At 37.6% G+C, this 10,662-nt stretch overlaps 1 protein-coding gene across 3 annotated transcripts; it reads left to right on the forward strand.

The window, feature by feature from the left end:
* The first annotated feature begins 651 nt into the window (after positions 1 to 651).
* Positions 652 to 7,458, forward strand: LOC135114102 (uncharacterized). 3 transcript variants are annotated; one of them, XM_064029800.1, is made up of 7 exons: positions 652 to 712; positions 2,067 to 2,148; positions 2,464 to 2,615; positions 3,865 to 4,059; positions 5,247 to 5,967; positions 6,691 to 6,879; positions 7,347 to 7,458. In XM_064029800.1, exons 4-7 carry the CDS (start codon positions 3,975 to 3,977, stop codon positions 7,360 to 7,362), a joined length of 1,011 nt encoding a protein of 336 aa, XP_063885870.1. In that variant the 5' UTR covers positions 652 to 712; positions 2,067 to 2,148; positions 2,464 to 2,615; positions 3,865 to 3,974; the 3' UTR covers positions 7,363 to 7,458. The 3 variants fall into 3 exon arrangements, 2 of the variants coding, with proteins under 2 accessions (XP_063885870.1, XP_063885871.1); XR_010275220.1 differs by having other exon boundaries at positions 653 to 712; positions 6,720 to 6,879; XM_064029801.1 differs by having other exon boundaries at positions 655 to 712; positions 2,067 to 2,130.
* Positions 7,459 to 10,662: the final 3,204 nt, after the last annotated feature.

Consider the following 10,662-nt stretch of genomic DNA (forward strand, 5'->3'; position numbering starts at 1 on the left):
ATGTTACACACTATACGTATACGTACCTGATACGAAGATAGGGGAACCGACAACTTTCAACTAAGACAAGCAGCAACCCCCAATAGGGCTTCTTAAAAGCGAAAAAGTTGAGTATTCAGACCATAGTATGTGGACGCTAATATGATGTTAATGTGTGTATTTACCTAGTTGTATTGTACAGGGCACGAGACAAAGCTCATTTTGTCCTGTCTCCATAACCATATTTATCCAATATCTATTTAAACTAGATAAATATGATTATGGAGACAGGACAAAATGAGCTGTGTGTGTGTGTGTGTGTGTGTGTGTGTGTGTGTGTGTGTGTGTGTGTGTGTGTGTGTGTGTATACCTCTTGTAATGCAAGTACATCCTGGTTTCTCTGCACACTTTCTACACTTATTGGACCCGCTCTATCAGACCTCAAGAAATTCTCGTCATTTCGACACCCCGGGCGAAGAAAAAGATGGCAGCACTTACCGCGCCTTCATAAGTACACTTCTCGGGCGGGTATTGTTTATACCTAGAATACCTAAAAATTCTCACTTTAGTGTCCATACAGTGTGGTAAAATTGGTGGACTCAGAGTAGCTTCATGAATCATTTGAGGGTGAGGAGTGAAAAAAAAACGCCGAGTAGCGAGTACCGAAACCTTCAGTGGTAGTTGTTGACAGTGAAGTGAGGGGAGGTGTTCTGTGGTGATGTCTGTTCTGAAGGTAATCTGTCATCTATACTCCTTGGTGCCCTGCCTTGCCTCGCGCCTCTTGACGCAGTGAGGGGCGCCTGGGCAGCGTGGTGACTGGAGGAGTAGGTGGTGGGAGGTGATGCTCGGAGGCTGCTAGTTTCTTTTCGTGTCTCGTATTGTGCTAGCCAGTTTTGTCTTTACCGCCCTCCATAATATGCACTGTTACTTCTTGCTCTCCTCACTCATTTAGAGCAGGATTAAGAAACTGAGGAGGCATTGTCACCTTTGACTTTCACCTTCAAGATTTTCCGTATTAGTGTTGTGTGTGTATGTCAGATTGTCATGTCTAGCAGTCATCAATAAAGGCATAATACCTGCAGAAGGCAACCACCAGTACTCCACGGACCATAAATGAGCAATATACCCCAGTAACATTTATGGTTTATATGAACATTCTGATTAGTGGATTACCATTATATTTCATTCAATATAATTTACAAGTCAAGTCGTTTGCACAGACTGGGAATTGTTTGAAAGTTATAGATTTTTGTGAAAACTATTTTTTTTTTTTCCATTTGACCAGAATCAATGTGTATCCAAGGAAGAGGTATTTATCCTAAGGCAGTATGTCATTTTTATCCTTTATGAGCCATGACATTACTGTGACATGTTGGATTAAGGATTGAGGTTTACACAAGGAAAGAAAATTATTGACTTTTCTTTATTTCATTTTGTAGCTTTCTGTCTTATGGTTGCTCAACTTCAGTTTATTATGTATTAACATAACACTATGCAAGTGAACCATGTGAACCAATTTTGTAAGTGACTGCCATGGTCTAACTTTGGCTAATAAAAGGAAGGTGTGCTTTAAATCAATACAAAATTGTCACATTTGCTCCTAGTACAATATGTAATATTTGTATTACTACTACTACTACTACTACTACTACTACTACTACTACTACATACATAAAAGAAGCCAACTCTTGAATGACTGTAATATTGTGTGCACTCACAAAAGAAAGTCCTTAAATAGGTATATTATATATATATATATATATATATATATATATATATATATATATATATATATATATATATATATATATATATATATATGATTTTTATGGAAGAAAGTAATATGTGAATCCATTCTTTACTGAGAAAAGACCATATTTAAACTTGTGTGCACTGCAGTGAGTAAAAATATAGACATGCTTGTGGTTGAGCCTAATATAGTCAATGCAGGGAAACTGTATACTGTAGCTTTATATGTTGATAGTACAAAGACATTTGATGTATATTTCTGCTTCATGAAATTGAGTGATACCTTTAGTGAAGAATTTTAGACAATCCTTTGGTAATGTGTAATGATTTACTTGCAGATGGTGAGAGTGAAGTGAGTCATGCTTTCCATCCTGCTTCTGTACTTTGTAGTTCAGGGAGCAGGTGAGGCTACAGCTGACAGTAAGGATATCAAACTTTTGTATTTTCATATTCGTATATATTTTGTAAAATAATCTCAATTAGCAAAAACTAAAGTGTTTAAGGACTAGTGATTGAAATAATCATTTGGTATACAATAAATTTTTTTTGTATCTCAGTGCTAAGCTAATTTGTATTCTTTATCATATAGATATTTGGTGATGCAGAATATTCACCTGAGCAGAGATAATTTAATGCAGTCTTCTTTCACATTGCAACACCTCTTTATCTAGCAGAAAAGGGAAAAAGATATCATCCACTTCATTCTTGAGTATTAACATGTGATCTGACATGCAGGTGGCAAATCATCATGGGAGTGTGTGGCCATAGATGGGATGCGGGTGGCCAATGGGGAAATGTTTGTCCCTGGCCCGGACTACTGCACTGTATGCCGCTGTGAGGAGGGCAAGTACAAGGAGTGTCAGTCAGTACTCTGCCAGCCTCCTCAGGTCAGTCACTTATTTAATGTTTTAACACACAGTTCAACATTTTTTTTTTTTTTTAGAGATAATAATTATTTAATGTCATTATTATTATTATTTACTTATTTATTCTCCTCCTGCATGATTTGTTTCAATCATATAAATAAGTTAGAATCAAAGACCTCTCTCCAACATCTTCATTACATGGCTTAAAGTTTGATATAGATTATAAAACTTCTAAAAGCCAATGTACACTAGTTAGCTACTTGCACAAAAATAAATAAATAGATGAATAAATGAAAGATAAATAAAATAGAAATTTAAATGAAATACTAGACACTCAAAAGAAAAGAAAACCACAGCAACATAAATAAACAGACAATAAGCAATCTATGTATACATGTGGTGGGAGAATATTTTGTGTCTGAGCATCTATGAGTGGAGCACCCACAAGGATGGGAGGGTTTCTGCCACCTATAGGTAGCCAGCTTCATCTGGTGTGTGGACATGTTCATCACCAGGGATATGGCTGCACAGAACATGTCCTACAGCTGTGATGTCCTAGCTTTGCTGCCTGGAGTGCAAGTGAGGCACCTCCACCATCTCATCACTGCAGAAGGCAGCCCTTGTGTGCCTCTGCACAGTGCATGGAAGAAGCCTCAGTGGGCCGAGGTAGGGGATACCCTGCACCTGGGTCTTGTGGCACACCTCCAGTGCCATCACATCCTGGCAGTGCTCCAGCATTGTTGCTGTTCGTGCTGTTGTCTCCACTACTGCTGCTGTTGCAGCTAGCACCATCTTGGTTTGCGGCGGTGTCTGTTGCTGCATTGGTGGAGGTGGTGCCCTCTCCATATCTGAGTGGTTGGGGTCTCCCATACTGCCACCACTGCTTCCAGAGATCTAAGCCTGAGTTGTTTCACAGACATTCCACGTCTTTTCTGTGGTGTGGTTGGAGTTGCAGTGGAGTGCGTGGAGACTTTTGTGTCAACCTCTCAAGCGTCCATAAGAGCATTTATAAACTCCAGAAGCTCCATCACATGTACCTTTTTCTTAATAATCCAACCCTTCTGTAATATGAGGGATTTAATATTTTGTGACATTATATATATATATATATATATATATATATATATATATATATATATATATATATATATATATATATATATATATATATATATATATATATATATATATATATATATATATAAAAGCAACATCATGACAACTGAAGCTCAGGTATAGGTTAAATATTTAAAATGTCTTTATTCAACAGAATTGCAAGTCATTCCGCCTGGTAGAACTTGTTGTGACTTTATTTGCCTGGATGACAAATTACCCACGTTACCTGATGCTGATGGCCCGTCCACCGACCTGGGGCTGCGCATGGTAGCCTCTGCTGTCACTGCCATCCTCTCTTTAGCCCTTCTGCTTTTCCTCATTCATAGACTGAGGCAGCGTAGACTGAGAGGTGTGTCTTCATTATCAAATTTGATGCTTATTATATCAATAATTTACCAAGGAATTTTTTGCATGATGAATATGTTATTTTAATTTCTACCTTTTATACTCTCTCTCTCTCTCTCTCTCTCTCTCTCTCTCTCTCTCTCTCTCTCTCTCTCTCTCTCTCTCTCTCCTCTCTCTCTCTCTCTCTCTCTCTCTCTCTCTCTCTCTCTCTCTCTCTCTCTCTCTCTCTCTCTCCTCTCTCTCTCTCTCTCTCTCTCTATATATATATATATATATATATATAATTGGATAAAGAGTAACAGATTGACACTCAATATTAACAGCTGGACATCCTTGGTCTGTTCTTTACTTATAATCTAAACTGGAAACTTCATATCTCATCTTTAGCTAAAATAGATTTTATAAAATTTGGTATTCTGAGTCATCTCTGCCAGTCTTTCTTACCCCCCACAGCTGCTGACTCTTTGCAGGGACCTTACCCATCCATGTATGGAGTATGCTTCACATGTAGGGAAGGAGTTCCCCTCATACCACTCTTTTAAATAGGGTGGAATCAAAAGCTTTTCATTTTATCAACTCCTCTCCTTTAACTGACAGCCTCTTTCTCATCGCCACAGTGTTGCATCTCTTGCTATCTTCAACCACTATTTTCATGCTAACTGCATACCTCCCCTCTTCCCGTGGCCTCACTGCACAAGACTTTCTTCTTTCCTCACCCCAATTCTGTCCACCTCTCTAATGCAAGAGTTGAACAGTATTCTTAATAATTCATTCTCTGGTAAACTCTGGAACTCCCTGCCTGCTTCTCTATTTCCTTCTTCCAATGACCTGAACTTTTTTAAGAGGGAGGTTTCAAGACACTTGTCTTCTGTTTTCTGATCATTCTATCTGATTTCTCTATGGAAACTGGCATTAAGTGGGCCTTTTTTTCTTTTTTTCTTTTTTATTATTAAAAATTTTTGCTGCCCTTTGCCAGTGGCTGTCTTACATAAAAAAAAAAGGTTCCATGGTTTCTTCAAATATTGTCTTTTAGATAGAACAGAACTTGCATTTCTCAGGAATTTTATTGATGGAAAATTTAAGGTATTTACATTCAAATTTAGTTCCTTTTTATCTACATCTGTTCCATTGAAATTAATTTTGGGGTCTTTCTCAGTCTTTATCCTCATGCATTTATTTCTTCTGTTACAGCTCAACAACAATATTATGAAGATCAGTTGGATTCTCCTATTGGGCCTAATCCAGATTCATGCCACAGCAATGCTTGCTGTCACAATGCTGCTTACTGTAATGGTAATGACCATGTGGATTTCTTCTTAGATGGCCAGACACCACCATATTCCCTCTGGAAACCTCCTTCATTTTATTTTCCCCATGAAGATGCTCCCCCACCTTACAGTGAAGTAGTAGAGAGTTCTTTTAGAATGCCACAGACAAGCTCCTCCTACCCAGCTTTGGGTCCACTTATGGTGCAGCTTGGACCTGCAGCAGGTGAATCCTCAGATGCTAATGAAGGAGGGGCTCTGGCACTCATTGGAGCTATTGGTGGCAGCTACAGAGGTCCTTGCACCTCAACTCACCCACCTTCCAGAGCAGCTTCCAGTCCTGCTAAACACTGGGATGTAACATTGAGGTCAGATGAAGTGTATGAGGATGTTGATGTTGATGTGACTCCAGAGGATCTTCCCCCACCTTACTATCCTCCCATTCACCCTCTCAACAACCTGGATCATAACACTGAGGTTACCAGGGACAACACACAGAACAATAGTGGGAGGGATTCTGGAGCAGGCACTCAGGCCCAGGATCCCAGTTGTAGGTTGTGTGGACCTGAACAACACCCACTTGCCAGCAGCAGCAGCAGCAGCAATGTGGAACAGAATCATCATGGTGCTTCTGCTGCACCTACCAGGTTTGTTTCATGTGTTAAGTTTTGTCTTCCATGAGGCTCTTGTATAATGCTCTCTTGCATTTTTGTTTTCCTCCTGTTTTTGTTATTTTTATAATTTGGGACACCCCATGTAGGATTGTAGGTCTGGTTTATCAATAGATGGATTATTATTTTTTTTTTTCCCTCTATTTATGTATAATTTTTCTGTCTCTGAGTGGTTATAGTAATTATTTACATTTGAATTGATGTGTCTCCCTTTGACTTATTTAGCATGCCTGACTTTAATAGGGTTGAGTTGAGGAAAGGGTGCTTGTGTGAACAGGCTGATGTTGATGAAACTTAAGCTGCTAAAGATTGTGCTGTTAGTTTCCAGTATACTTGTGAGTGGCTTTTTCTCAGGTTTCTGAATCCCATTTCACTTTGCTCATCTCTTATCATTATTCTCCTCTTTTTATATCCTCCTTTATACCCTTAGGTTATTTTTGTCATAATTTTTTTAATCTGATACATTAAAGATGCCCTTGATGCCATATAGATATATATTAATTTACATGATGTCATTTTGCTATTTTCACTTTCCTTTCTTTTTGTTATCAGACTTCTCATAGTTATTTAGTTTCCTAAGGGTACTTTATTGTCTGGATATGTTTGCACATGCTTCCATGCCTAATCCATACATCATTATCAGTTAATCAGTATGAAGTAATATAGAAACTGGGGCTGAGAATTTATTTATGTGCACAGATTAAGCCCCAAAGAAGGACATTCCTCAGCCAGTCACAGGGATGCTGGCCGCACAACCACCATGGAACAGTTTCAGCTGCGCCTCAGTATGGACATGTCTGACTCCTCACTTTCATCTGACATTCCTACAAGGACATTTTCTTCATCTTCTGAAGATTCTACCTCGATGGATATGACATCTGAGATGCGGTGAGCATCTTTGCAATATGTACTACTCTTCTCTTAGACTGGGATAATGATGGTCTTTGTCCATGTCCAGTCTCTTTACCTGCTGAGCCACTTATTTTCTCTATCAATTCAATCACAGTTTCTTTATATTTTAAAAGCACAGCTGTAATTCCATTCTTTAAATTTCTAATGGCTTTTATCACTGTACCTCTTTTGACTTTCTTGTTCAGAAACCATCCCTACATCACCTATCATTCTTAGACATTTTGCAATATCTCACTTTCATCCCATCTTCCTTTCTCTGTTTTTCATATGGATTAATTTATTTACTAAGATAGGAATAGTCTGAATGCTTCAGAGAAGAGACTTAAAGGGCACTCAAAGTTAGACATTTTTATGGTTGTCCACATTATCTTGTCACTCCATAGTTGAGATTTAGTGTGAGTTTGATATATCTCATGATCTCATGCATATTTGTTAATTTACAGACTCCCAAGAACATGAAAGCCAAGCTTCTGTATGCAGTTCAACAGATTTTTATGTTAGTGTGTGAACCTGTGTAAAATTTCATTATATTGTAAGATTAAAATTTCAATGTTGTAATTTATATTTTTATGTGATTTCAGTTTATGACACTTATTTTCTTTGCATGAAATCTGAATGTTAGGCTATAATTACTATGAAAGATGGTGAATTATGTATTCCACCTTACATTACTTCTTCACTTAACAGTATTTATAGGCGTGACAAGTAAACTTTTTTAGCAGAACTGTGCAGTATGTTATATGCATGTATTGACTTAAGAAGCAGTTTTGAATATATCATTGAAGCTAAGAAGCTCAATATTTTTTTTTTTTTTTAGAAAAGGTTTGTCCAAATATTTTGGTGCAAAATGCAACTTTATGCACAATTGTAGATACAAGCACTAATTTATTAGTTACATTTATCATTATCCTTTAAGGCCAGTCTAAGTGAAAATATCAGTGTATTATTCTTGATATAAAACTCTCTTTAGAAAGCATAATTACTGATTTTCATATATTGTGTTATTGTCAGTTATATCTGATAAGGAGTATGCACATTTTTCTGAAGAGAACATTTTGCTTCCTGGCGTTGATAGGTTTGACGTGTCATAGGTCATGACTATGTTTCTTTTTTTTTCCCTCTCACTGGTTGATGGCTAGCAGTGCTGCCTGTCACTTTTTTTTCTTATATATGGTTGGCCATCTCTAAAGTCATAAGACTCTTTCCCAATTCTATTGCACATTCTGTAGTATCATGTTGCCCCAGATCCATATCCTTTCTAGTGCCATTTGGACAACTGAAGAAGATGTCATTACATATTTTGCAATAGTATTATGAACCATAAGAAATTATATTATGCCACTTTAATTATTACTGTAATGTATGATGAATGTTACTCTGTTATTATTAAAATCACATATATTTGTATGAATTTTAGGATGTTAGATGCCTCGTGAGTCAGACTTCTCACTTTCATCTGACGTTCCTACAAATACTATACTTTTTTTCATGAAATGCTGTATTGTGGCAGATTCACCATAATTTAGGAAGGGCAATTTTCACTACTTCATTATTTTGAAAGGCAGGTTTCATGGGTCAGCCATTGTCACCTTAAGGTAGGTTGCCAAACTGTACATTGATGTACAGCTTGTAATCAGGTCCTTTATTTTAGAGGTCCTTCCTCAGGATTCATCTCATGTCTTCCTTGGTCTACCCACTGGCACTCTGCCTTTCCTCTCAAGATTTTTATTACACTTCATCCATCATTCACATTTTTTTCTCCCCACATTTCATACCATTGCATTATACATGTTTTCAGTATTTCACTGATGCTTTCAGTTCCAAATATGCTTCTCAACTCAGTTCCATAAAGAAAATATTTTGGCACAACTAGCCAACACTACATAGTTTGTTGGCTGATATTATTACAAAAGTATTATTATTAAAGTAGTACACACCTTTCAGTATCTTCATGCATCACTGTGCACTAGTTGTTACTTTCATTCAGTTCCTTACCTGACTTTAAACATTTTCCAATGCAAAGTCAAGCTGATACAGAATAGAAAAGTTTTTGAAGATCAGCCAGAAATTGTTGAAATAATGGATGAATCTTTGCCACCCATCCAGCTGGAGCATGATGAGTCATTATTGGTCTCTTCAGGAATAATTTTTGTACACTGGTTGGCCTGCTAAGCTTTAATAGTTGGACCTACACCATCAGTTATTCTTTCCTCTGTAAGCCAGAGGCTGTATTCATGAAGTGGTCCTAGCAAGTCTTAGCTATGAAATGCGTCATAGCTAGGGCAAAATGGCACATTCTTATCATGAACCACGTGTGTCTGTCATAAATCTGCGCAGGATGCTAAGACTGGATCCACCCTGTCCTAGCAGCTTATGACTGACGCTGCCCACAGTTAAGATGGCCGCCCTACAACCATCTGCTCAGGAATTACTGACCCAGATAGGATGCATCGAATGAACTTAGGGACGTGAAACTCATCAGAAGATATTGTTTAAACCATGCAGGCATTCTCTTTGTCACCAACCTAGTGAGGGAAGTCTAACAGAGTAACACAGGAAGGAGAAATTAACTTATCCCTGAAAAAAGGGGTTTCCCCCCGTGGGAAAAGCTACAAGAAAAATGCAATTTTCCAGTAGTGGTGACCTTGGGGGATCATCAAGAGAGCCATTCTTGCCACCCAACAATTTGAACACTGTGTTCATTTACATTGAGGTGTTCCTACAGGATCACATTTACCATATTTCAAAGACTGAATTACTATCTTACCCACTGTCTCTTCTCCCAATATATAAAAACAAAAGAAATATTTATAGAAGCTATAAATTTGTAGTAAACAACAGCTTTTGCTTCATCTTTTAGCATTGAAATCAAGTAAGTGCTACACATAGCAGACTTATGGTAGACGTTTTTGTTCAAGTCATAACTTATAGCATACGATTTATGATAGATGTTCTAAGCTATGAGACGCACCTGCCATAGTTATGACACATTTCATAGATTTACGAAGAATATGGCCCCAGGCATTTCCAAGTGTAACATGCTTTTTTAAGTTATTCCACTTGATTCTACTTTCAGGCTGGCAACCTTATTATTTATAATTACAGTATGTTATTTTCTCATCTTTCTACTCCATCATCACCATCATCATTATCTTTAATGCCATTTCGGTTTCCTGGGAGCTTCTGCAAGGGATAGCCGTAGCAGAAATGCCTTTTGGATTCTGGTCACCTTACTTGTGTAAATACCATGTTATACTCCACAGTTTGTTGTTTTACATAATGTCCCCCCCCGTCTCTCTCTCTCTCTCTCTCTCTCTCTCTCTCTCTCTCTCTCTCTCTCTCTCTCTCTCTCTCTCTCTCTCTCTCTCTCTCTCTCTCTCTCTCTCTCTCTCTCTCTCTCTCTCTCTCTCTCTCTCTCTCTCTCTCTCTCTCATACTCGTATACTTTATTCTCTGTTTGAGTGCACCCACATCAATACTATACTCATGTCATCATATTCAAAATTCATAATGTACTGCACTGTCTTTGGTAGATGTGAATATTATAATATTCACATCTATTCAAATATGAATTAGAAAAATTTGAGTGTCTTTTGGAAGAGTAATGATGTCACATAGCTTTAGGATCTAGGTTCAGTAAATGTGTCAGCAAATTTCTCTCAGTCCATCACTTTCATTGTTAAACATCATAAGTGTGATTGTCCACATTTTCATATACTAGTTATGAGGGGTAACAAAAAAACAGGACAAGAATGATATA

This window comes from Scylla paramamosain, chromosome 27 (genome assembly GCF_035594125.1).
Source record: "Scylla paramamosain isolate STU-SP2022 chromosome 27, ASM3559412v1, whole genome shotgun sequence".
In the NCBI taxonomy this organism is placed as follows: Eukaryota; Metazoa; Arthropoda; class Malacostraca; order Decapoda; family Portunidae; genus Scylla; species Scylla paramamosain.